This window comes from Zootoca vivipara, chromosome 13 (genome assembly GCF_965207765.1).
Source record: "Zootoca vivipara chromosome 13, rZooViv2.hap1.1, whole genome shotgun sequence".
Classification (NCBI taxonomy): domain Eukaryota; kingdom Metazoa; phylum Chordata; class Lepidosauria; order Squamata; family Lacertidae; genus Zootoca; species Zootoca vivipara.
The window spans coordinates 11,836,165-11,863,247 of record NC_142596.1 but is presented as its reverse complement, the minus strand read 5'-3'; the positions used below and the strand labels follow the sequence as shown (position 1 = coordinate 11,863,247).

The 27,083-nt window shown below is 45.0% G+C and overlaps 1 protein-coding gene across 1 annotated transcript in view; it reads left to right on the top strand.

The window, feature by feature from the left end:
* DMXL2 (Dmx like 2) overlaps window positions 1-27,083 on the top strand; it is a 96,529-nt gene that overhangs the window by 26,529 nt on the left and 42,917 nt on the right. Inside the window, 14 exon segments of the mRNA XM_088656789.1 lie at window positions 4,943-5,121; window positions 6,457-6,646; window positions 8,559-8,733; window positions 11,069-11,326; window positions 13,030-13,307; window positions 15,092-15,785; window positions 16,944-17,065; window positions 17,942-18,031; window positions 20,653-20,770; window positions 22,306-22,425; window positions 23,228-23,455; window positions 23,936-25,612; window positions 26,047-26,157; window positions 26,850-27,019. Coding sequence (XP_088512915.1) covers window positions 4,943-5,121; window positions 6,457-6,646; window positions 8,559-8,733; window positions 11,069-11,326; window positions 13,030-13,307; window positions 15,092-15,785; window positions 16,944-17,065; window positions 17,942-18,031; window positions 20,653-20,770; window positions 22,306-22,425; window positions 23,228-23,455; window positions 23,936-25,612; window positions 26,047-26,157; window positions 26,850-27,019 — 4,410 coding nt within the window.

Sequence of the window (27,083 nt, the reverse complement as noted above, 5' to 3'; positions counted from 1 at the left end):
GGCCCTCTGCCTGGTTCTCTGTAACTTCACTTCTCACAATCAGGGGAATGCCACAAGGCCCTCAGAGATGGATCTCAGTGTCCGGGCTGAACGATGGGGGTGGAAACGCTCTTTCAGGTATACTGGGCCGTGGCCCTTTGGGGCTTTAAAGGTCAGCACCAACACTTAGAATTGCGCTCGGAAACGTACTGGGAGCCAATGTAGGTCTTTCAGGACTGGTGATCTGTGGTCTCGGCAGCCACTCCCAGTCACTAGTCTAGCTGCCGCATTCTGGGTTGCAGTTTCCAGGTCACCTTCAAAGGTAGTCCCACGTAGAGCGCATTGCAGTAGTCCAAGCGAGAGAGAGAACCAGAGCATGCACCATTTCATCAAGCATGTTTCATAACCCATTTCTCCTTTTGCAAAGAGTGCAGAGCTGATCCCCAGGGCTGCTCTCCTGAGGATGACTAGCAAGGTCATTTGCTCCATTTTTAACACTGGGCAGCAAGTAGCTAATTCTGGCTGCTACTGATCAGGGCCAAAATAAACTCCTGGCCAGTCACCCAGCGTTATGATGCTGAATTACCCTGATGTTTCTACATCAAGCCTCCCCAAACCTGGCGCCCTCCAGATGTTGCTATAGGACTCCAGCTCCCCTCCTCCCCCTCTCCCTCTCCCTGCCCCCCTGGACCTGCTGTCTGGGGCTGATGGGACTTGGGAAACTAATTCAAGACCCTGGAAATGTATCTGACGAAGAAAGCACCCAAGGGTGCAGGTGGGATCCCTACAGAGGTGGGGTGTGTATTTTAGGGTTGAGTGAAAAATGATCTCCTATTTGTGGGCAGTGAGATTGGAGGTGGGGTGGGCATTCTCCTGAATATTTGGGATGGGGTGGTGGTAATTCTACTGCAATTTGGATGGTGACAAAAATGGAAACTCAGAAAATTCATCAGAAAACTCCCTGGGAAAATCGTTGGCTCGCGTAACACCCAGCATGCGATTTAGAAAGGTGAAATAACCAAGGAACATCTTTAAAAACTGGGCATGTGGTGGGGGAATGAATCTACAGGATATCTCCCCTCTTTCCCATGACTTTACCTTCTGCGCAACCAGCGGCACATTCTTCCATGGGGGTAGAAAACCGAAGATGTCCAGAAAGTCAGTCAATCCATCTGAACAGCTTTCAAGACAAGAACAGAAGAGGTCATCTGAATGGCTGCTAACTGCTCCAACTGACTAGGCTTTCAGCTCAGCCAGGGATCCTTTTAAACAACTCACCTGGTCTCCTAGGAAACAAAACATTCCGCAGGATTCCACAGGTGGTTGTGAGGTCAGAGCCTGGCCAAGGACTGGAGCCAATGGGCTCTGGGCTCCAGGAACACTCTCTCTGCCAGGCCCATGGCACCACTGGGCAACTTCAGGCAGCTGCCAAGCATCTGACCCACCCCTGCATTTACCCTCAAGTAGAAGGCTCAGGCAGCTGGTTCTAGGCTCCCCTTAGAGCTCCCCTAAATCCTCCCAACTTTGCAACCCCTCTGGAGAATCGAAGGAAATAAGGCAGGCCATGACTGTGGTCCAGTTTCTGGCACCTCCTTTAAACCCACCTGTTTGCCCATGAATTGGTTGGCTAGTGGTCCATCATTTGGTCATGGTGTATCATATGTTCCAGTGGGTCGAATGTTCTTTTAAAGATTTTTTTGGGGGGGGGGCTTCATTGTATTACGGAACCACCTTCTCTCTCTGCCTGGGTGCTCACCCACATTTGCCGCCTCTAGGCATTTTTTTAAAAAACCTGTTTGTCCACCTAGAGGCCTTTCTTGGTGCTTTATTGTATTATTACATGAAAATACCTTTTCTCCGAGAAAAATAGGAGCTGAGAGGAAGAACCAATAAGGCTAGGCTATGCTGGCAAACACTGTTCGCTTTCCCCTCTGTTTCTCTCTGAAGAAAGAGCCCGAAGAGCAACTGGTGGGCAGGCTGGAAGCCTCAATGGCCCCCTCCAGAAGCTTCACCTATGGAGAAAACCCTAGCTAGCCCAAAGCTCCCCCCCCCAGCCCCTAAGCTACACCTTTGAGTGACACCCATGAAGGTGCTGACCTCAGGTGAGTTGCTTGCCAGCAGGTGAGGTGGGCCAGAATACTGGGGTTCTCCAGATCCAAAAAAGGCTGATGTGCACCTCTTAAATGCACTTTTAAGAAACAAAGGAACTCTTGGGCCTCCAGCTCAGAATTGTGTTCTTTTATTGCCTCCTGCTAAACTAATCTGGCCACACAAGTGCGGGGAATGCATCTCCCCCTCTTTTTAGTTAATGTTGCTAAAAATAGAGATACCTCTCTTGAATCATGCTGTGATTTCTCTGTAATTAATAATAATAATAATAATAATAATAATAACCCCACCCACTCTGGGCAGCTTCCAACAAATATTAAAAATATAATAAAACATCAAACATTAAAAGCCTCCCTAAACAGGGCTGCCTTCAGATGTCTTCTAAAAGTCTGGTAGATGTTTTTCTCTTTGACATCTGATGGGAGGGCATTCCACAGGGTCGCCGCCACTACCGAGAAGGCCCTCTGCCTGGTTCCCTTGACTTCTCGCAGTGAGGAAACAGCCAGAAGGCCCTTGGCGCTGGACCTCAGTGCCTGGGCTGAACGATGGGGGGTGGAGACGCTCCTTCAGGTATACTGGACCGAGGCCGTGGTGTGTTTTTTTTGTTTTGTTTTTTTACAGAAAGGTGCCTTTTTAGATGTAGTTTATAAATATTTGTATCATTTAATACTTGGCATCATAACCTTTTAATGAAGGTGAAAGAGGAGAGCGCAAAATATGGTCTGAAGCTCAACATCAAAAAAACCAAAATCATGGCCACTGGTCCCATCACCTCCTGGCAAATAGAAGGGGATGAAATGGAGGCAGTGAGAGATTTTACTTTCTTGGGCTCCTTGATCACTGCAGATGGTGACAGCAGTCACGAAATTAAAAGACGCCTGCTTCTTGGGAGAAAAGCAATGACAATCCTAGACAGCATCTTAAAATGCAGAGACATCACCTTGCCTACAAAGGTCCGTATAGTGAAAGCTATGGTTTTCCCAGTAGTGATGTATGGAAGTGAGAGCTGGACCATAAAGAAGGCTGATCGCCGAAGAATTGATGCTTTTGAATTATGGTGCTGGAGGAGACTCTTGAGAGTCCCATGGACTGCAAGAAGATCAAACACTTCTTCAGATACACTAGAAACAGAACACTAGATACACTAGAAACTTTCTGTTTCTAGTGTATCTGAAGAAGTGTGCATGCACACGGAAGCTCATACCAAAATATAAACTTAGTTGGTCTTTAAGGTGCTACTGAAGGAATTTTTTTATTTTGCTTCGACTCAGACCAACACGGCTACCTACCTGTAACTAGAACTATGGAAGGCACCTTTCTGGCAGGATACTGATAATGGTCACTTGATTGCTTCACCTGGCCAACCCGGCCATTCTTTTGTGATGGTAAATACTTTAATTCCTGAATCCAGCTCACAGGCTCACCCTGTTCACCCACACAAGTATGCCCTTAAGACAGGTAAGCAATAGACAATGGAGAGGCTTTCCCATTTCCTTCCTCCTTGCAAAGAAATATTTGAGGGCACTGGGAGAGTCAAAATGACTTCAGGATTGTTCTCCTGTACTATTTTAGACACACTTGCGTATGTGTTTGCCTTGTAAATTTATGAATGTTTCTTTAATATTTGGGACCTTAGAATTCTTATAACAACAGTTTGCACCTCTAGATGCAGTCCCTGGCCTATCCACCCTGTTTCTCCGAAAATAAGACGTAGCCATAACATAAGCCGTAGCAGGATTTTTAGGCATTCAAGGAATATAAGCCCTACCCCGAAAATAAGACATAGTGACAGGCACAGCAGCAATGCCGGCCATGGCAGGAGGAGGAGGAGGAGGAGGAAAAAAATAAGACATCCCCTGAAAATAAGCCATAGTGGGTTTTTTTTGTTTTTTTAGGAAAAATAAATATAAGACGGTGTCTTATTTTTGGAGAAACATGGTAGGAAGGCCTGGGAGAGACTCCTAGCTGGAATCCCAGAGACCCACTGGCCTGCCAGTATAGACTAGGGATGGGGAGCGTGGCTCTTCCAAACATGGCTAAACTACAATTCCCAACAGTCTCAGCAAGCACCACCCAGTAGCCTTATATGTATTCATTTTGGTCACCCTGGTGTAAATTGGTGAGCAAGGTGGACCTTTGGTCTGACTCAGGTTAAGGTAGTTAAGTACAAGGTGTAGTGAGGCCCATTCTCATTGTCTCTCATTGATCCTTCAAGGTTTATTGGTTCTTCATGGCTAGAAAAAAAGAGAGTTGAGAAAGACCACCAGTCCCTTGTGCCTCTTGTGTTGAACAATGTAATCTGTGGTTTCAATCTCGCCCAAACAAATAGTTAAGTAATTAACGTTTCATTTAATGTGTTCATCACCTTATATTAGTTATCCAAACCATTTTAAGTGCAACATTGGCAAACACACTACTGTGGATAGTTCAGTGTTAAAGTATATTCCATAGGTAACGATAATAGTCTTAAGTAACGCAAACAATGGTCTTCAGAAGACCATTTTGTCTGCTGCAAAACCAAGGCAGAACTGGGGATATTATATATATATATATTCATATTCTTCTGTATGGCTAATTGTCATTTTGGTGTTGTATCTCAATTGAGACAACAGTATGGGGGAGAAGCATTGAGCTATGGGCCCACCATGTAGGAAGCAATACCTACACCGATGGGAAGCAGCTCTTGAGGGTTTCAGGCAAGTTTCTCCTAGTCCTATCTGGGCCCTTCCTTCCTCCCACATCACTACAGCCCCAATCTAATTTCTGTTTTCCTCCAGCTGTTTTTTTTTATAAAAAAACCACAACTGTAATTATGCATGTACACTGTCAATTTGCTATGTGTTGGTTTGTCTAGGATGATTGTCTCTTAAAAGTCTGGTATCCGATGACTGGTTGGAAATCCTCTCTTCTCCCCCAAGAGAGTGAGGAACCGAGAAGGACCTCCACGCCTGTTCATTTCGCCTTTGTGTATCTGGCACATCCTCGATCGGTGACAGGATTTTCATGGAGAAACACAAGCAAGTTTATGCCCAGGTTTGAAATCGCTCCTCCTTCCCCACTTCTAAAAAAAGGTTCAAACTTGAGTGCAAAAACATTAATTTTACAGTTTGCATGCTATAAATTAGGGAGTCCGTGCAAGGGAATTACAGTGGAACCTCGGTTTTCGAGCGTCTCGGGAGCCGAACAATTCGGAACACAAATGCTGAAAACCTGGAAGTAATTGCTTCCATTTTCGAACGCGTCTCAGAAGTCGAACGGCTTCCAAGGTGAGTTTTTCCTTTCTTTCCCATTGACTTTGCAGCCAGCCCATTTATCCTTGGTTTTTTTAACGTTTCGGAAGTCGGACGGTCTTCCAGAACGGATTACGTTCGAAAACCGAGGTTCCGCTGTATCTTGTAAAGGTTAGGCAGGTAATGCAGAGAGTCCCAGGCCAGGGCCCAATGAGCTTCCTTACAGATCCTATTCATGTTTACTCAGAAATTAGTCTCACTTGGCGTTTACTCACGGGAAAGGGTGCAAGGATTGCATCCTTAGCCACAGGCAAGGGATTTGTGGAAGCCCAGTTGCATTTTTTAAAAAAGCAATTCTACTTTTTATATGCAAATTTATAAATGGCTTCGCAAGTAAGAGTGACTGAACTGTGTATATTTCTTGATGGCTGGTCCTCATGTAGCACCAGAGAGTGCTTTTGAAAACTTCCTTCTGTTTCAGAAGTAGCTTTCCCTGAGTTGGCTGCTGCTGTTGGGTTTTGTTTTGGGGGGCAGGGGCGGGTAGAGAGTGGTAGTTTGGACTGGAAGGGAGAAGAAATGAGTGAAATGAGCTCCACTGTTCTTTGCATTTTTGCAATAATTTATCGGTGGTTAGATCTAAGCACGATTGGGACACTGGGAAGCTATTATGAAGCATCACTTCTAATAGCAAACACAGCTGGTGAATGCCGACAGGATTGGAGCCTCTAAGGCAGGCATAGGCAAACTTGGCCCTCCAGATGTTTTGGGACTACAACACCCATCATCCCTAGCTAACAGGACCAGTGGTCAGGGATGATGGGAGTTGTAGTCCCAAAACATCTGGAGGGCCGAGTTGGCCTATGCCTGCTCTAAGGAGCAAGAAAGGTGATGTCACGCTCAGGGGAACCCAGAAACCAGCCCCATATCCAATAAGGATTGCACATGCTCAGTAGGCAGGAAATGGAGATTTAACAGTGTGGGTGGGGAGAGCAACTTTTAAGAGGGGAGGGCTATGCTGCAACCTTTTGCTGCAGGCCTCATGTCTTGTTTCAAACTGCCATCTTACATTCCACACTTCCCCCAGTTTTATGAACCTTTAAGCTACAAGTGCCAATATCCCTTTTTGCATTGCCTTTAGGGGGTCTGTTTGCAACGTGCTGCTTACTTCCTGCCTTGATGGTATTTGCCGGCTGTGGGCAGAGACCTTGTTACCCGAAGACAGCCTTCTGGGGGAGCAGATTTGTGAGACCACCACTTCCAGCATTAGCAGCAGCCGCAGCTTCTCCCGCTCCGGAAGGCACAAGGACAACATCCAGCACGCTTTAGAGGTAGGGAGAACTAAGCAGCCCGTTTCCCCAGTCTCGTTTTTATGTCTTGAGCTTTAGAATTCATCTACGTATATTTTATTTTTATGCAAACTTTTTCTTTTCTTTTTTTCTTTCTCATTACCATGTGTTTGACTGTGACACAGTATATATTGATACGATAAAACAGAAAAGCAAATAAACATTATTTTTAAGGAAACTGAAATACATCAGGCAAAATATACTTCTAAGTTACAAAGTACATGGTTTAGATTAGGGGTGTCCAATCGGTTGACCACAATTGACAGGTCGATCCCCAGATGATCGTGCTCAAACGCGGGATCCTTATCAACAACTTTGACCTGCCCCACTAAAAAAAGCTCAACAACTCTGAACTCCCCGCTCCCCAACTGCCAGTTTTTCCCCCCTCCCCGGGAGTAGATCACAGTCTCTTGGGAGTTGGACATCTCTGGTTTAGATCAAAGATGGTGCCTGTGCTCAGGAACACGCAGACCCGGCATTCAATTCCTATAGCTGCATGATGAGAACCAGGTGGGAGGAAGTGATAAGGATTATCTTCTTATTGTTACCCTTTCCAGCAGGGTAAGCAGAGGCTATGACCTCACAAGAGTCCCTTCTAGGAATTTACGGGGAACTCCATGTGCCTTAACCCTTTTTTTACCTAGCAAACGTGGAATTTTATATTTTGACTGGAGCATCCTTTCCCCACAAAATGCAGGCACTGCAGGGCTCGCTGTCTGGCCCTCTCTCCTCAGGCCAAGCCCCCTCCTCAAGTGCATTTGCTTGCCTGGGATGCTTGGAATGAGCTTACTGTGAAAAGGCCACACCTGTTGCTCCACCCACTTTGGCTCTGGCCCCGCCCCCAGCGCCATGTGGCCCCTGGAAGGTTGCCTATGACGAAGTATGATCACTAGGGCTGAAAAAGTTTCCCCACTCCTGCCGTAAAAGCATTGGAGAGCTAGGTCTGTTAAAGTCGACAAATATGTGGCTGTGAGACAAAGCAGTGCTTCTGTATACCTGCACGCCACTCTCAAAAGAACAACAAAGCTACTCCTGCCTGCTCTTATTGGCCTATAAAGTAGAAATCAGTACAGAACTGGATGTGAATCTTAGGCCTCATCTGCACTATACATTTAAAGCAATATCAAGCCACTTTAAACAGTGATGGCCTCTCCCAAAGAATTCTGGGAAGTGTAGTTTGCTAAGCATGCTGAAAGTTGTTAGGAAACCCCTGTTCTCCTCATAGAGCTTCCCAGGGAAGAGGGAATGGATGGTAAACCACTCTGCAAATTGTAGCTCTGAGGGGGATGGGGAAGTCCTAGCCACTCTCAGCACTCTTAGCAAACTACACTTCCCAGAATTCTTTGGGGGGGGGGATACCTTGAGTAGTATGGTACTGCTTTAAGTGCACAGTGCAGACAAGACGCAGACAAGACCCTAAAGGGGAATGACTGCATTCTATTTTTAGCATAGGTTTAAGTTTGTTTACTTACAAATAAAAAAAAACTATATACTGCCTTTTGACCTCATTGTTGGTCATCTATAGCTAATATTACAATGAAATCACACTCTAAAGACATTAGGTATCTGAAAGTAGTTCCAAAGTAGGTGCCAGAACACTAAAGGCCTAATTTCAATACCATATGGAACAGATCTCATTAGACAGATTTTAAAAGATATATATATATATATTTAAAATAAAATAAAAATGAGTCATGTACCAAGCTTTTAAAGGTTTCTTCTACTAGAAGAGGAAATGAAGTGTGAGGGATTTATTGCTAGTTCTGCCCAATTTTAGAAAGAGAAACTATTTGTGTTTTGCAGGGTTGAGTTCTCCTCATAATAGGCCAGCCTTATGTGTGTGCTCTCTCTCTCTTTCTCTTTTTCTCCCTTTCCCTCTCTCCCCTGCCCTCAGACAATTCATCACTTGAAAAACATGCGAAAGGGTCAGCGAAGGTCCTCCGTACTGATCACTCACACCGAAGATCTACCTGATCAGTTGGGAACACACGAGGTTCAGCGGCACATTTCCCACCACGCTAACGCGCTCTGCCATTTCCACATAACTGCAAGCATCAACCCAAACACAGGTAAGAAGAGTCCACAGGTTGGTTCACAGGTTGTCCTAGGGAGAGCTTGAGGAGGGGAACCTTTCCAAATTCTAATGCAAACTCACCCGATCTGCACCTCCTTGGGCAGGGTTAACTAGGCATCGCCAGTGTGGAGTGGCCCAGAGGTTACTGGACTCTCTCTGAACGCGGGTGGCTCTGTGGTCTAAACCACTGAGCCTATTGGGCTTGCCGATCAGAAGGTTGGCGGTTTGTTTTTTTTAAAAAAAATATTTTTATTAATTTTCCAATTAAAACCAATTATATCACATTCAATATTTCAAATTATACACATATATATATCAATCAAACCGAATGTTATGCCAAATCATCTAAAGAATTTTTTATTTGGGTTCCCATGCTTCAAGAAATTGGGAATTCCTCGCAACTGTCCACTGCCGTCTTTTTTCTAAAGTTCAAATCGTCCTCCAAGTTCATAATAATCCAGGTTGGCGGTTTGAATCCCTGCGGCGGAGTGAGCTCCCGTTGCTCTGTCCCAGCTCCTGCCAACCTAGCAGTTCGAAAGCACGCCAGTGCAAGTAGATAAATAGGCACCGCAGCGGTGGGAAGGTAAATGGCGTTTCCGTGCACTCTGGTTTCTGTCACGGTGTCCCGTTGCTCCAGAAGCGGTTTAGTCATGCTGGCCACATGACCTGTGGCCAAGCTGCCTGTGGACAAATGCTGGATCCCACAGCCTGAAAGCAAGGTGAGCACCGTAACCCCATAGTCACTTTTGACTGGACTTAACCGTCCAGGGGTCCTTTGCCTTTTACCTATTGGACCCAGGGGTCAGCAAACTTTTCCAGCAGGGGGCCGGTCCACTGTCCCTCAGACCTTGTCGGGGGCCGGACTATATTTTTTTGGGGAAAATAATGAACGAATTCCTATGCCCCATAAATAACCCAGAGATGTATTTTAAATAAAAGCACACATTCTACTCATGTAAATACACCAGGCAGGCCCCACAAATAACCCAGAGATGCATTTTAAATAAAAGGACACATTCTACTCATGGAAAAACAAGCTGATTCCCGGACTGTCTGCGGGCCGGTTTGAGAAGGCGATTGGGCCGGATCCAGCCCCCGGGCCTTAGTTTGCCTACTCATGTTGGACTCTCAACTCCCCTCAGCCCCAGCCAGCATGACCATACTGGTGGTGTAGGGATGGAATCCAGGAATCTGTGGCCTTGGAGCTGCTCACCAGGTTGGAGAAGGCTGTCCTAAACTAATGTGCAGTTTGGAATTTATCCCATGCTTGACTAATGTGTGATTTGGAGTGCACCTGTACTTCATTTAGCACACTCACCTGAAAGTTGAGGTGTGGCTCTTAGCTTAAAGTAAACAAAAGATTCATTTTCCTTATGTGTTGTGTCTGCTAGAATGTAAGTTTGAGAGTTGGCTGAGGAGAGCTAAAAATAAGTTATATGAATTAAATGTGGAAATGGAGCAAAGTGTTCTTAGACAGAATTAGATTAATTATTTCATCCCTATTGTCCTGTGTGAAAATGCCAAGTAAGATGATGTGTGTTTGGGCTCCTTGCCTGAGGCTTGTGCATTATTAAAGAAAACAGTGTTTATGGTGACATTGTTAATTGTATTTCTCGGAAAGCACGTTCCCCCCATATTAGCAAATGTTATCTTGGCCTGTTCTAAATGTTTTGTCATATGTATATTTGGATTTCCTTTCTGTGGTGCACATTAGAAACACGGCTTATTTAAGGGACCCTTTGTGCAGTTTACATCTGTGCAGTTATTTCTGTGTTAACATTATTATTATTATTATTATTATTAAAATTAAGCATTATTACCAGTCCTTCGCCAGCTGGTTCTGGGGTGGGTTGCAACAATTTAAAATTCAGAATTAAAAACAGCTGAAACAAATGACAATACAGGAATAGGATGGGTCCTGAAATATTGGCTCTTCAGTTTATTCTTCCAGATGGAAGCTTGCATGCTTCCTTGGCTCCCCATCACATAGTTTGTCAGGAAACTCTGGTTTCTATTTTCCTTCCAAACCAGAATAGAAATTCATACATTTGAAGAGGATTTCTAGATTCTGGTTTAGAGAGCAGATGCAAATAAAACATTTATTTACCAATTATTAACTATATTTACCTATTACATTGAAAACTGAAAATGAAGCCAAGAGAGAGTTGCCAAGCCCACAGTTCCTGAATGACCCCCCTTGCTATGGTTTAGTTCCATCTTATATAGCACTCAAGTTGACAGTCTTCTATGCAAGACCGCTTTCCTGCAGAAATATAAATTATATAAATTATATCTTAAATATCTTAGACTCCTTTCCTTTGTTTCCCCAGACATTCCGCCAGCTTTGCTCAAGACGGCTTTTCCCTTGGATGAAGGAAACGAAGGCTTTGTGGTTCACTGGCTAAATAACAAAGAATTCCATTTTACGTCCTCGACTGAAATTTTTATGCAACACCTACGAGATCTTACAGATCAACAGATGAAACAAGCAGAAGAAGATGCTGACGACGAGGAGGAAGGAGAAGAAGAGAGGGAGAGGGAAAGGGAGACGGAGAGGGAGAGAGGTTTGCTGATGAAACTTGATCACGGTTAGTAGCATAGCTTCCTTTCCCCTGGTGTCTCCACTTGATGAGTATTTAGAATGGGGGTGGGTGAAAATTGGAGCTGGTGTTTTTTTTTTTAATCTATATGCCAAGTCTCACCAGACATGCCTATTGTAAACCCGCAAGCCGGATCTCAATGCAACAGCACTCTGCCCACGTGATTTCAAGCAACTGGTATTCACAGATGTATGACCTCCGACAATGGCGTTGGAAAATAGCCTTTGTGGCTAGTAGCCAGGGATAGCCTAATCCTCTACAAATTTATCCAATCCTCTTTTATAAGTGTCCAAACTGGTAGTCATTGCTACAACTTGTGGGATGTTTCTATTAACATCCTATAGCGATTCTTGTAAAGGACTTGAGAGATGTAACAAAGACTATTTTCTTCCTTTCAGAATGATGTACAGTGGTACCTTGGTTCTCGAACTTAATCTGCTCCGGAAGTCCGTTCGACTTCCGAAACGTTCGAAAACCAAGCCGTGGCTTCCGATTGGTGCAGGCCCCCCAGAAACAATAACCGACAGCCGCGTCAGACGTTTGGCTTCTGAAAAACGTTTGGAAACCGGAACACGTACTTCTGGGTTTTCAGCATTCGGGAGCCGAAATGTTTGAGTACAAAAGCATTTGAGAACCTAGGTTCCACTGTATTGAGCCTCATGCATGCTGTTTTGTTGTCAGAGGGGTAGCTTGGTACAATCTATACAGAATATCTTCCTCCAAAAGAGAAAGACTTCCCAATTTGTAGGTACCGTAGCAGCACATGAGCAGCTAGACCAGGTAGTTCTGCAACTGTTAACTATCCCCAGCTCATAGTTGGCAAGGGAAGGAACTAGGGGCCACCAAAGGTTGCCAAGGAGCACAGGAAGCTTTCTTATACTGAGTCAGGCCACTGACCCATCTATCTCAGTATCATTGACTAGCAGCAACTCTCCAGGGTTTGGCTTACCACTCATGGTTTGAATAAAACAAGCCATCAACCCAGGTTCAGATGACACAACAAGCCAGGCTCTGGCTTGTTTTGCCTGTGGCAGCAGCAGGTTTGGAGGGCGTTGAGAACTTCTGAACAGTGAGCACAAGCCCGCTACTTCTTCACGCTAAAACATGGTTTGTTTTTAAACCAGGGATGAGAAACCTATGGCTCTCTGGTTGCTGTTGAACAGCAGCTCCCATCATCCCTGTCCGTTGGCCGGGCAGACTGCAGTTGCTGTTTTTTTATTAGACCTGCTAGTTGCTCGTGACCTAGAGGTCTTCAAGTGGCATAGAACACATTTGGAGTCCAGCAGCGTCTAGAGGGCCACAGGCTCCCTACCCCTGTTTTATTTGCATACTGTTTGTCTGTATACAGTTGTTTTATTTGTATACTTATTACAACAACAAAAAAATCATTACGTGGTTTACAGTAAGCAGTCTAAAATGGGATTTCCCAAACTTGGGCCTCCAGCTATTTTGGGGGGGATTACAATTCCCATCATCCCAGACCACTGGTCCTGCTAGCTAGGGATGATGGGAGTTGTAGTCCAACAACAGCTGGAGACGCAAGTTTGGGAAACCCTGGTCTAAAATGTACAGTAGACAGTCTCTAACAAAGCACAAACATGAAAAACAAATTACCTTGGAGGGTAAGAAAATACGTTGATGTGCAAACTGGTCCAATGCATCTGTTTCATGTATTTTACCTTTGATCCCAGAACTGTCTCTAGATAGAGAGTCTGAGACGGGGACTGGCACAGGATCCTCAGAACATGAAGATGGGGAAAGAGAAGGGAGCCCCAAAATTCTTTCACCAGCTGCCTCGCCCATGCCGCTTCCCACTGTCTTGTTAGATAGGAAAATCGAATTGCTCCTTAAGGAATGGAACAAGAACCCAGACATGCTCTTTACCATCCATCCCGTGGACGGCACCTTCCTAGTGTGGCACGTGAAGTATTTGGATGAGTATCATCCAGGGATCTTTCGGCAAGTTCAGGTATAGTGTGTCTGAAGAAACAGAAAAGAAAGCATCCTGTTCTTTTATTTTAATATGCATTCTGTCCCTTTGAGAGCTCAGTATATATCTTATTTTTATATAGACCCAATAAAGTGTTTGTAGTCCAGCTGAATGTTAAGTGCTCCTGTGCTTGCTGGAAAGGGTAACTAAGGTCTCATATGATGCTGCAGAGCTCCCTTTCTGCTTTCGGGGAAGGAGGACCAGAGCCCCTTTGCTGTGTGCCAAGACTGTTGCTTTGCTGTCAGTGGTGGGGCAGAAAGTGGGGCGCTGAGAACATAAAAAGAGCCCCACTGCATTGCACCAAATATCCAAATACCCCAGCTCTTTATTCTCACCGTGGCCAACTAGATTCCCATGGGCAGGCTGCAGGCAGGCCCTGAGCACAAGATCACTCTCCCCACGTGTGATTCCCAGCAACTGGAGGTCAGGCAGGGGAGCCAGTGTGGTGTAGCGGTCAGCGTGTTGGACTAGGATCTGGGAGACCAGAGTTCAAATCCCTACTCAGCCATGAAGCTCAGTCTGTGGCCTAGGGCCAGCCAGTGCCCTTCAGCCTAACCTGCCTCACATGCCTTTTGAAGGGTTTAACTGAGGAGAGAGAGGAAGCCTTTTCAGCATAAGGGGATTTCCTTTAAAAAAAGGGAGAACTTGACAGCTATGGAGAGGACTGTGTTGCTCAGCTACTCAGAGGAAAGGAGGAATATAAACTTTAAAAATAACAAAAATAAGAGAATTAAAAAGGATACATAGCCATCGTGGCTCGTATGCTGCAAAAATGAAGTGGTGTTTTTTTGGGGGGGTGTTAGGGAAAGCAGTAGGCCTATAGCAGGCATAAGCAACCTCGGCCCTCCAGATGTTTTGGGACTACAACTTCCATGATCACTAGCTACCAGGACCAGTAGTCAGGGGTGATGGGAATTGTAGTCCCAGAACACCTGGAGGGCCGAGTTTGCCTGTGCCTGGCCTATAGGATCTTAAGTCACTTCATTCCCTGGCGTGCCCCCCAAACGGCTCCAAAGCTACGTCAACCATGGAGTTGTTGCAGTAAAATCTCCACCTCCCTTACTATCCTTTTAGAATTGCTTGGTTAATGGCAAAGAGTCAAGCTTAAGATCCTGAGGAAAACCCCTCCTCCAGTGTTGCAACTAATATGGCGTTGCCTTGCAATGCTATGCCAGCTTCAGGGAAGGGTTTTTCCTCAGGACTGCAGCAGGGGAGAAAAAGCATAAGTTTCTCCTCCCCAGCTATTGCCACCCCAATAGTGACCGGCTTCCCTCCCCTGTGGATGCAATTTGCATTAGGGGGAAGGGGAAAAAACACGCCACATGCTAAATGCAAATATACTTTTATCATCATGTCTTGTTTGCGCATAATACTTCCTAATCCACAGCCTTTTTGAAATACTGTATATATATACAAATACAGCGTTAGCTCTGTTTTTGAGCATCTCGGAAGCCGAACGTTTCGGTTTCCAAATGCCAAAAACCTGGAAGTAATTGCTTCTGTTTTCGAATGCGCCTCGGAAGTCGAACGGCTTCCATGGCATGTTTTTCCAGTTTTCTCAATGGAAGCAGCAGGTGGCCTTTTGCGCCTCGGTTGTCGAACGTTTCGGAAGTCGAATGGTTTTCCAGACCGGATTACGTTCGACAACCGAGGTACCACTGTATATACATATACTTGGGGCAGGTGGGAATTGGGACTTTTTCTATTAAAAATGTTACTATTTGCCTTAACACATTCGCCGTATTTCCTTCCCTTTCCTCTAGGTTTCATTTTCTTCTCAGATCCCCGTTGCGTTTCCATCCGGCGACGCCAGCTCCCTTAGCAAAAACATCATGATGTATGCCTGCACTACGTCTGCGAGAGAAATCAGCGAGGCACTGCTCCAGAAGAGAACTAGCATTTCCGACAGCCTGTCTGGATGGAGGCCGGGATGCTCCCAGGGCAGCTTCAACGCGAACATCACGGTGCCCACAGTCATGATGGTTTCTAAGCACATAGACGGCTCGCTCAACCAGTGGGCGGTTTCTTTTGCAGACAAGTCTGCTTTCACGACGGTGCACACAGTCACCCACAAGTTTAGGTACTGCGGGCACCGGTTTCATCTCAATGACCTTGCTTGCCACTCGGTGCTTCCGCTCCTGTTGACGTCTTCCCATCACAACACCCTGCGGACCCCGGAGGCCGATCAGCCGTGGGACTCTGAGGGCTTGGACAAAATGATGGATCCTATGAAGCACCTGAAAGGCTCTTCCAGGCAGCAGTTTAGGAACGCAGCGACGCTTACATTCCATGATCCAAACGCCATCTACAGCGAGCTGATTCTGTGGCGTGTGGACCCCATTGGACCTTTGTCACACACGGGTGGAGTATCGGAATTGGCTCGTATTAATTCTCTCCATACCTCTGCCTTCTCCAATGTGGCCTGGCTCCCAACTCTTATTCCTAGCTATTGTCTCGGTGAGTCCTGTTGTTGTATATACAGTGGTACCCCAGGTTACGGACGCTTCAGGTTACAGACTCCGCTAACCCAGAAATAGTACCTTGGGCTAAGAAGTTTGCTTCCGGATGAGAACAGAAATTGCGCAGCAGCAGCGGGAGGCCCCATTAGCTAAAGTGGTGCTTCAGGTTAAGAACAGTTTCAAGTTAAGAACGGATCTCCAGAACGAATTAAGTTCTTAACCTGAGGTACCACTGTAATAAAACTTGACATCTCAACTAGAAGAGTTTACCTTTTCATATAACTTCCCTACACCACCAGCATGGTCATGCTGGCTGGGGCTGAGGGGAGTTGAGAGTCCAACATGAGTAGGCAAACTAAGGCCTGGGGGCCGGATCCGGTCCAATCACCTTCTAAATCTGGCCCACGTAGGTTCCAGGAACCAGCGTGTTTTTACATGAGTAGAATGTGTCCTTTTATTTAAAATGCATCTCTGGGTTATTTGTGGGGCACAGGAATTTGTTCATTTCCCCCCTCAAAATATAGTCCGGCCCCCTACAAGGTCTGAGGAACAGTGGACCGGCCCCCTGCTGAAAAAGTTTGCTGACTCCTGGTAGTGTGTCATGTGAAAAGAGCCAGTGGGTTTTACTTATGTACAGACAAGCATAGGCTGCAGAAGCACTCAGCCTGCCATTTCGCACACTGCAAATGGCAAGGTGTATTCTGAACTGTGGCAGCCTATTTTTAGACCATTATGAGTTCTCCCCCCTTCCCCCCCCCAATATATCTGTAACTGAAATAACACACACCAGCTTGGATTTCTGCAGACTATTGCAGAAGAAATGAATGCAGCATGCGACAGGCAGGGTGCTGCAGTACGTAACAGGGTTTCAGGGTAGGGATATTCCAAACCGGGGCCCTGATTTTTGGTAAGAGATGGAGGTTTTACAACAGTTTCCCCATTTTCATCTGTTAAATGTTGGAAGAGCCGTAGACAAGCACTTCCTGGAAAACAGCCTTATTTCAAACTCAGCTAGAAGTTGCGAGACTGTAGCAACATTCTTTGATTTGTTGCATTGGTGGAATATAACGAAACTGCTTAATGCCTCTCCAACCATAACTGCTAAAACATATAGCTTACATTAAATGTCAAAAACTGACGCCTGCCTTTAAATTAGGTACCTACTGCAATTCTGCGAGTGCTTGTTTTGTGGCATCGGATGGCAGAAACCTGAGGCTATACCAAGCTGTAGTGGATGCAAGGAAACTTTTGGATGAGCTGAGCGACCCAGGATCCTCTGTAAGAAGTTGTTGTTGTCATTTATTTTTATTATGGTTTGTTAAATTTATATACCGCCTTTCATTCTAAGATCACAGGGCAGTTTCCAGTATAAAAACACAAAAATACATAATATAATAACAAGAGCTAAAAAAAGAAAAACCTCCCCCCCTTATCCTGTAAATATATGCACAGGATTTTTTAATGCCACCATCATCACAGAGGTGTCTGTGGAGAGGATATATTGATTGAAAATGTATTGTATTGTAACTTTTGAATACCTGTATACCGTATATATATTTTTTTAAAAAATGAAGGTGCCAGATGAGTTGCCCTGGGAGAGCATTGTTAATATGCTTCCCAAAGAGGACGACAGAGGCATCTTGGGCAACTATTTTGGCTGGAAACCTCCGTCCCTGCTCAGTGACTTTTCTGTCAAATTACAAATACCGAATAGAGGACAGGTATTCATAAGCTAAGGATAGAACTTAAAAGGGGAGTGCAGTCTGTACGATCAGGTTGCAAAGAGAGTGAGAATTCACACTAGTGGCTGCATTATTTTCTAAACATCAGACCACACACAAACTAAAACCATGATGATCTAGAGCAGGCATCCCCAAACTTCGGCCCTCCAGATGTTTTGGACTACAATTCCCATCATGCCTGACCACTGGTCCTGTTAGCTAGGGGTCATGGGCGTTGTAGGCCAAACCATCTGGAGGGCCGCAGTTTGGGGATGCCTGATCTAGAGCAAGGTCAGCCAAACCCCCATGCTGGCTTGGAGTCCAACAGCACAAAGTGGCTACCAATAGCCAGATGCTATTGGTATCAACAGAACCTCAGCTGCGGCTATTAGCTCGAAATTCAAATACTCTCCCAACTTCCCCTCTATTTCAGAAACTCATCGGTGAAGTTTTTAACATTGTGAGCCAGCAATCAACAGCTCGGCCAGGATGCATTATTGAACTAGATGCTATAACCGACCAGGTAAAAAATTAGTTAAGCCTCTAATGGGTCATTTAACCATGCCAGGTGCTTGTTTGTTTGTTGATTAAAGACCAGGAGTGGGGAGACTGTGATTAAAAGCCAGAAATCCATGCTGACGGTAGGGATGGGCAACCTTTCTCAGCTTGTGAGGGTAGAGAGTGGGGGCATGTGTTGGTGGTGGCCTGGGCCAGGGGGGGAATGGGCCAGAGAAATAGATGTAACAGACTTTTGCACAGTATGCTACATATCAGCCACACAAAATTCAGAGGCTTCCTTACTTAGAACACATCCACACCTTACATCTAAAGCAACATTCATGTTACAATCATGGCTCCCCGCCAAAATGAAATAAAAAAAACCTGGGAACTGTAGTTTGTTAAGGGTGCTGGTGGCACTGTGGTCTAAACCGCTTAGCCTCTTGTGCTTGCCGATCAGAAGGTTGGCGGTTCGAATCCCTGCGCTGGGGTGAGCTCCCGTTGCTCTGTCCCAGCTTCTGCCAACCTAGCAGTTCAAAAGCACACCAGTGCAAGTAGATAAATAGGTACTGCTCCGGCGGGAAGGTAAACGGCGTTTCCGTGCGCTCTGGTTTCCATCATGGTGTTCCGTTGTGCCAGAAGCGGTTTAGTCATGCTGGCCACATGACCTGGAAAGCTGTCTATGGACAAACGCCAGCTCCCTTGGCCTGAAAGCGAGATGAGCTCTGCAACCCCATAGTCACCTTTGACTGAACTTAACTGTCCAGGGGTCCTTTAGGTAAAGGTAAAGGGACCCCTCACCGTTAGGTCCAGTCGTGGACGACTCTGGGGTTGCAGCGCTCATCTTGCTTTACTGGCCGAGGGAGCCGGCGTACAGCTTCTGGGTCATGTGACCAGCATGACTAAGTGGTTTAAGAACCAGAGCAGCACACGGAAACCCTGTTTACCTTCCCGCCGGAGCAGTACCTATTTATCTACTTACACTTTGACGTGCTTTCAAACTGCTAGGTTGGCAGGAGCTGGGACTGAGCAACGGGAGCTCACCCCGTCGCGGGGATTCAAACCGCCAACCTTCTGATCGGCAAGCCCTAGGCTCTGGTTTAACCCACAGCGCCACCCACGGTAAATCAAGGTAAAGCACCACCTTTATCTTTAGGGCGCTGCTATTCCCCTCCCAGAGCTACAATTCCCATAGTGCCCTGGGAAGAGAGATTGGTTATTAAACCACTGAGAATTGTGGCTCTTGGAGGGGAATAGAGTTCGCCTGAAAACTTTTCAGCACCCTTAGCAGACTACAGTTCCCAGGATTCTTTGGGAAAAGCCATGGTTGTTTGAAGTGCTATGAATCTGCTTTAAATGTATAGTGCACATGGAGCCTTACTCTCACTCATACGTACATTCACCTCAATCCACCCTCAAATTACATGATAATGGCCACCATCTGCTAGCTGCTACAGATGATTATGTCCAATAACAGTGCAGTCCTGCACATGTCTACTCTGAAATAAACACCATTGGGCTAAATGGGACCTACTCCCAGATTGCACACAGAGTCATGACAACTTTCTGTTCTGCTGTTTTCCAGCAGAATATTTATTTATTTAGTTTGAATGAGCTGTTGGTCTCTCTGCATTTTGTGTCTGTTTACAAAATGGCATTGCCATGGGAAACTCTTTGTTACAAACGTTTAAATAATTGCTATCCTGCATTTCCCAGAAAAAAATATTATTGTTTCGTTATGTGCCTTGTTTGGGACCTGCATGTTTAGAATAAATACGCATAGGAGTTTTCAGGGAGAGGGGTTGGGATTCCCCTAGGATTTTAGCAGCATTATAGCCAACTTATAAATTTTAGGCTTTGGCAGAATAGTATGCTCCTTTATTAATCCTCAAACCAAACCCTCCAAAAGGAAGTCCTTAGTGCATTAGGTTTTTTGTCTAGCTCCGATGGGATTTACTATTAATTTTGTTCCCTACTGTGTTAAATTAATCAACGGAACACGTCTTGCGTAATTAATCAAAGAAAGCTTTGAGCTCACTCCGCTTCTGTAGCAAGCCTGCCACAGATTTTTGAGCATTTTTTATTCCCTATGTCGGGCTGAAATGCATGACTCCCCAAGCTTTTGCTAATGGTAATGGAAATGATCCTGCCCTTTCTACTCTGGAGATCTGGGACATCCTGCCAAGGACCAGGCTGGAGCTGATAGGAGTCAGAGTGCGGGCAGTTTCTTGATGAAGACTGGCCTAAAGACTGCTGTGCGTTTAGAAAAACAAAGTGAAAATCCCAGGAATGAGGAGCTGGAACAGTACTGAAGGCACCAAGTACCATGTGGCGGCTGTTCTGGATGGAACCCAGAAATGCCTTCTATGTAGATCAAGGGATGGGAAACCTTTGGTCCTCAAGATGTTGCTGAGCTACAACTCCCATCAGCCATGATCGCTGGGGCTGATGGGAACTATAGTTCAGCAAGCAGTGGGCAAGCCAAAGCTGCCCCACACCTGAGATAACAACCCGCATAGAATATGATTGGATACCTTGAACCTTATTGTGCATAACTATGTGGGGCAAGCTGGGTTTTTTTTTAAAAAAAAATAATATTTTTTTTATTGGATTTGGCTGTTGATTTCTGTCTAACGCTGTTTCTAGTGTGGGTCAAACACGCAATTGCTTCACGTTTTCCAAGAGGACTTCATTTTGGGATACAAACCGCATAAAGAGGAGGCGGAGCTGAAAGAAACCGAGATATTTTTCCAGCCCTCCAAAGGTATAGTGAAGCACTTGTAGTCTACTCTTATCCATAAGCAAGGAATCTTTACGGAGTGTTGTGGTGCACTTGGGAGGCAGCAGAAGATCTCCTGCTGGGTGGGATCGACTAATCCAGTGTTTCCCAACCAGTGTGCCTCCAGATGTTTTGGGACTACAACTCCCATCATCCCTAGCTAGCAAGACCAGTGGTCAGGAATGATGGGAGTTGTAGTCCCAAAACATCTGGAGGCACACTGGTTGGGAAACACTGGACTAATCCAGCATCCTTTCCCCACAGAGGTCAACCAGATCCCCCCCCCAAGCCAAACATGACCGCCATCTTCCTCCTCTTCTGTTCATGTGCCCCAGCAGCCAGGACCTGGCCATTGGGGGGGTGGGGTGGTAGTCTTGGATAGCCTTATCCTTAGATTTGTCTAATCTTCTTTTAAAGCTCTCCAAGTTGGTGGCTGTTATGAAACTACATCTTGTGGTAGCAAATTCCATAGTTGAACTAAGTACTGTCTACTTTCCCTTGTTCATTGAGTGGTTCTGGGTTCTAATATTATTGGGGGGGGAGAGATAAATACATTTCTCCACCCCCAGCCTATGCATCATTTTATACATTTTTATCACGTTCCCACTTACTTGGCTTTTTTTCTAAGCATTATCATAACACTTTAAACACCCATGGCTTCTTCCAGAGAATCTTGGGAGCTGCTGTTTGTTGATGGTGCTGAGAGTTGTTAGGAGGACCCCCCCCCCCACACACACACCATCATGGAGCTACAATTTGCAGAGTTCCCTGGGAAGAGGAATTGACTGTTAAACTGCTCCGAGAATTGTAGCCCGTTTGAAGAATGAATAGGAAGTAGAGCCAAAATTCCCCAAAAGGTGTCTGCACTGAGGGCTTGGCAGCTGCTGGCGCTATTCATAGGACATTCTCCATATATTTCCAGTATATTTCCTATTTGACATCCTTTGCTAGTTGGCAATGCAGTATTTAGTATCTGGCGGCTTTTGGTAGAAAACTTGTAACAGTATTTGACATTGAGCGGTTTCTGACAATTCACGCACTACAACATTTCGTACTGATATGTGCTAAAATAACACACAAGTTTTCAACAAGCCTAAAACACTCAACTTTCAGATGAGACTTCACTTCCAAAATATAAAATGGAATTTGAAAGTGTGCCCTCAAATTTGGAACAATGAAGTCAGAAGGTTTTCTGAGTTTTTGTGACTTAATTTTGGCCTAATATTAGCAGGGTTTTTGTTTGTTTTTTAAATCAGATTGGTTTAACTTTTCTTTCTTGCATACACTTTTAGGTTTATGCACCATGAACATATTAATGATTTACAGTATTTAAAATGCAGCAGAAAGTGGTATTTTTTAAATGTGATCCTTACAACATGGTTCATTTTTCATAAAATGTCATTGCTACCCTGGGCATCTTTGGGAGGGAGGTTAGGCTATAGGTTTGTTTCTTTGTTTATAAATATCACTTACATTGAAATGCCAGCTTGACATTAATATTTGGTTTTCATTTTGGACAGGTTATCGGCCACCACCCTTCTCCGAAAAGTTTTATCTAGTTGTAATTGAAAAAGACACAAATGGATGTTCCATACTTCATATGTGGCATCTGCATCTTAAATCTGTTCAAGCATGTGTAGGTAAGTGAAGAAATTTCCAGATGAACATGTATTTTTACTCTAATCATGCACTGGCTGATTTAAGGCATTTTTTTTTTAAAAAAAAATCCTGCCTTGCAGCTGGGGGAAAACACACAAGGCTGCTTAAGATAGCTAATAAGACAGTGTATAAAATCCTGTAACAATTCAATACCAGAATTTGCAAATACCACTCAAGCCAAGCCTCCAGACAAGCAGGGCTACAGAATGGTGGATCATTTGCCTTTTATGCAAAAGGTCCCAGGTTCAGTCTCCAGGTGGAGCCGGGAACGTTCTATGTCTGAAATCCCAGAGAGCCGCTCTCATCCTGGAAATTCAGCATAGATAATAATGAACTCATTGGGCCAGTGGTTGCATGGAACACTAAGAGCAGTGTTCCATCATTGCAGGCATTTCTGCCTACGCAACAGAACTTTCCCTTCCTCTCCTCCTCCTGTAAAGGCCCTTTAAATATGTTCTGGCGGTTCTCCCAACTTGGGTTGTTTTGCATGCAAGTCCACGGCTCTGTGCGCAGACTGAACCCCCCCCCCAAAAGCAGGGAAATTCTGTCCACTTGAGATTGCTAGCAGCTGCTGTTCAAAGACATACTATGCCTCCAACATTGGAGGCAAAAAAACATATATCAGGGTTAGTGGCCATTGAAGGTGTTGTCTTCCTCTTTTAAAGCTTTTCACCCTGCATGCTATATCTAAACAAATCTTTGCCTATGTTTTAAATGGGAAGTATGTCCTTGTTACACACTGAATTTTTTTTATTTTTATTTTGTAATAATGCATCTTTAAAGCAAAGTCTGTTGAAGTTCAACCATCAGGAAACCAGCTGGGCATACCTGGGCAACAGACTCTCGACTCATCTCCAGATACCTCACCAAGTGCAGCACCAATGCCCCGTTCTTCATCTGTCGCTAATCTTCAGACAGCTAGTAAACTTATTTTGAGTTCTAGCCTGGTCTACAGTTGCCCATTGGATATTCCAGTTGGTGTAGAAGTTGTACGAGCTACTCCTTCTGCAGGTAAAACAATGATTCAATACTTTGTTACATTGGTTTCTATAACTTTGGTTACCAATCTGAGACTTTTGGCAAATTCTGCATCGTTGGTCTGCTATAACCCTATAGATGCAAAATAATTGTTGGGATGTCGTTTTCACTCTTGTATATTGTGAATTAGAAACATGAATTAGAAACAAAATGGATTGGAGACTTAACTGTTCGATACTGCTAAGAAATCGAAACAGAACTATCTGTTTTGCCTGCAGACATTTCCTAGATGGGAAAATCTTTTAAAATTTCAAGTGGGTGTAAGTTTCACTCTTTTGGACCACAGACCTGCTGCAAATCAGCAGGCTAGTAACTTTTTGTGGGCTCTCTTAGGAGGCTGTGTTTGTGTCATGTAAATGCTGTTTCACCTTGTGAACCACCCTGAGATCTTCAAATGAAAGACGGTATACAATTTTTAATAATGATAATAATAATAATCTCTGATTCATTTAGGACACCTGAGCTCTTCATCAATTTATCCAGTCTGCCTCGCACCTTACTTGCTAGTTACTTCCTGTTCGGATGACAGAGTCCGGTTCTGGAGGTGCTCTGTAGAGACGATGGTGAACAGCAGAAATGAAACGAAGGAAACCTACCACTGGAAGAAGTGGCCTTTAATGAACGATGCAAAAGATGATGACAGCAGCACAGTGAGCATTTTGGGAAGGCCTGTTGCTGTCAGCTGTTCCTATACAGGGCGCTTGGCTGTGGCATATAAACAACCCTTGCAACACAACGGTTTTGTTTCCAAAGAATTTTCTATGCACGTATGTATATTTGAATGCGAATCCACCGGAGGGTCGGAATGGGTCTTGGAGCAGACGATTCACCTGGACGATCTAGTGGAAGTTGGGAGTGTTCTTGACTCGAGAGTGAGCGTGGACAGTAATTTATTTGTATATAGTAAAATGGATGTATTTTTGAACAAGGACCGGCACCTGATGCCAAACACCAAGCATTTGGTCCACTTGGACTGGGTTTCGAAAGAAGACGGCTCACATATTCTGACGGTCGGCATGGGTGCAAATATATTCATGTACGGCCGACTTTCGGGAATTGTGACTGAGCAAACCAGCAGCAAAGAGGGTGTCGCCGTCATTACTTTACCACTAGGTGGTAGCATAAAGCAAGGCATAAGGTCCAAATGGGTGCTGCTGAGATCCATAGACTTGGTGTCTTCTGTAGATGGCACCCCTTCATTGCCAGTCTCTCTGTCTTGGGTAAGAGATGGGATACTGGTCGTGGGAATGGACTGTGAAATGCACGTCTATGCACAGTGGAAGCATGCCATGAAATCGGGGGCCAGCGAGAGCGACTGTTTCCTCGGCGAAGACTCCCCCACGCAAGATCCATTGAAGACCAGTTGGATGGCCAAAAAAACCAGCATCATCGACGGAGCGGGCATTGTGGACGATGTTTTCGGAACCCCCACAGTGATTCAAGATGGCGGGCTTTTTGAAGCCGCCCACGTCCTTTCTCCTACCCTCCCGCAGTACCACCCAACCCAGCTCTTGGAGCTGATGGACCTGGGCAAAGTCCGCAGAGCAAAAGCCATTCTTTCGCATTTGGTGAAATGCATTGCGGGAGAAGTTGCCATTGTGAAAGACCCTGAGTCAGCCGACGGCGGCTCTAAGCGGCACCTCTCTCGCACCATCAGTGTAAGTGGAAGCACCGCAAAGGACGCGGTCAGTACGGGGAAAGAGGGGACGCGGGACTATACAGAGATCGACTCTATCCCTCCGCTGCCCTTGTACGCGCTGCTTTCGGCAGACCAGGATTCCACGTACAAGACGGAGGAAGCGACTAAAAGGCCCCAAGGCTCAGAAGACCATGCCAAAAGGAAGCCAGAGGATCACTACTCAGATCTGTTCCAGGTTCAGCAGGTGACAACGGACGACTTCATTGATTTTGAGCCAGAAAGGAAAGAGCATAAATCCAAAGTCATCAACCTGTCTCAATACGGGCCAACTTACTTTGGGAGAGAGCATGCCAGCGTCCTCTCGAGCCATTTAATGCACTCAAGTTTACCGGGACTTACTCGCCTCGAGCAGATGTTCTTGGTCGCTTTGGCAGACACTGTTGCTACCACAAGCACCGAGCTTGATGAAAACAGAGATAAGCATTACTCAGGTAAACAACTTTCCCACTTTCTCATGGAATGGTTCTTGAGGGGAAGATGCGACATTTAGGAAGTGACGCAAGACGCTTTTAGTGTCCGAGTTCTTGTTGACCTCTGTGATTTGTTTTAAATAAATATATTTCATAAATATATCCGGCTTGGGCCCACCCACACATCCCGCCTGCAATCAATCAATCAAATACCTTTATTGGCATCACAGACTAAAACATTTAAAGTAACTGGAATAATTAAAAAGACAAGGGTGAAGCTATCGAGGGTTATAAGGTCACACTGTGGTCGTGTGCATGTAGATATTCTGCTGCGCCCTGCATATGCAAGTTGTTTTGAGAATCTTTTATTTGAAAAGGCTTTGTATGAATATTGTAACTAAGCAACATGGACACCTGCATGTATTGCGTTTTAACCGCTTGGTGCGTTTTCACAGGGAGAGAAACTTTAGATGAATGCGGCCTGCGGTACGTGCTAGCTATGCGTTTGCATACATGCCTTCTGACATCACTCCCACCTTTATATCGTGTTCAGCTACTTCATCAAGGTACTGTAATTCTTTTGTGCGAACTGCCTGATGCGAATCACTCTAAGAAGCAACAAGCAATGGGAAGAATAGGGTATCTAGTGACTGTGTGAGCCGTTAGGTGTTGACCCATGGCAGGGTCTTCTTGGTGATGGCTCTCTGTTTGTGGTGAGGTGCCTCCTTTAATATTCAAGTTCGGGGGGAAGTTAGAAACATTGCTGCTTAAAAGGTATTTAGTGGCTGAAAGATACTAGGAACTTTGAATTATTAGTAGTGAGGCTATGGAATTGGTATTTAGATGTTTATAATTGTTTTAAAATATTTTAAATACATTGTATTTTATTTTTAGTTATGTTGCTTTAACCTTTTTATTTATTTATTGCCCTGGCCTCCTTGGGCAAGGAAAAGGAGAAGATATACTAGTGTTACGATGACAGTTTTATTCACTATATTGGTGTAATTGGAGGTGGCCACACTCTGTTTTTCTTGAGTTAATTTTCTGAATTCTAAAGCCCTGAATGCACGCTTGTTCCAAAATTTGCATAAAATGAATTTTTTGCATCATTCTTAACAAATTATGAACGTATGTCCCCAGTGGCTTTAAATCCACTAATTCAAAGCTGCCCCCCACCTGCCCCTAGGCTATTATTTCTGATCTAATTCACCATGTTGTAATTGCCTTGTGCCTGTCATTTCCCTGTGCCATGATTTAGGTGTTTCCACATGCCACTTTGCCTGGGCTTTTCATTCGGAGGCAGAGGAAGAGTTAATCAACATGATCCCTGCAATTCAAAGAGGAGACCCCCAGTGGTCCGAACTAAGAACTATGGGTATAGGCTGGTGGGTCAGAAACATCAACACACTCCGAAGGTGCATGGAGAAGGTAATAATTTGAGCCATTCTTGGTGATAACTGGAAGGTCACGAGCCTTTGAACCTGCCTTGTTC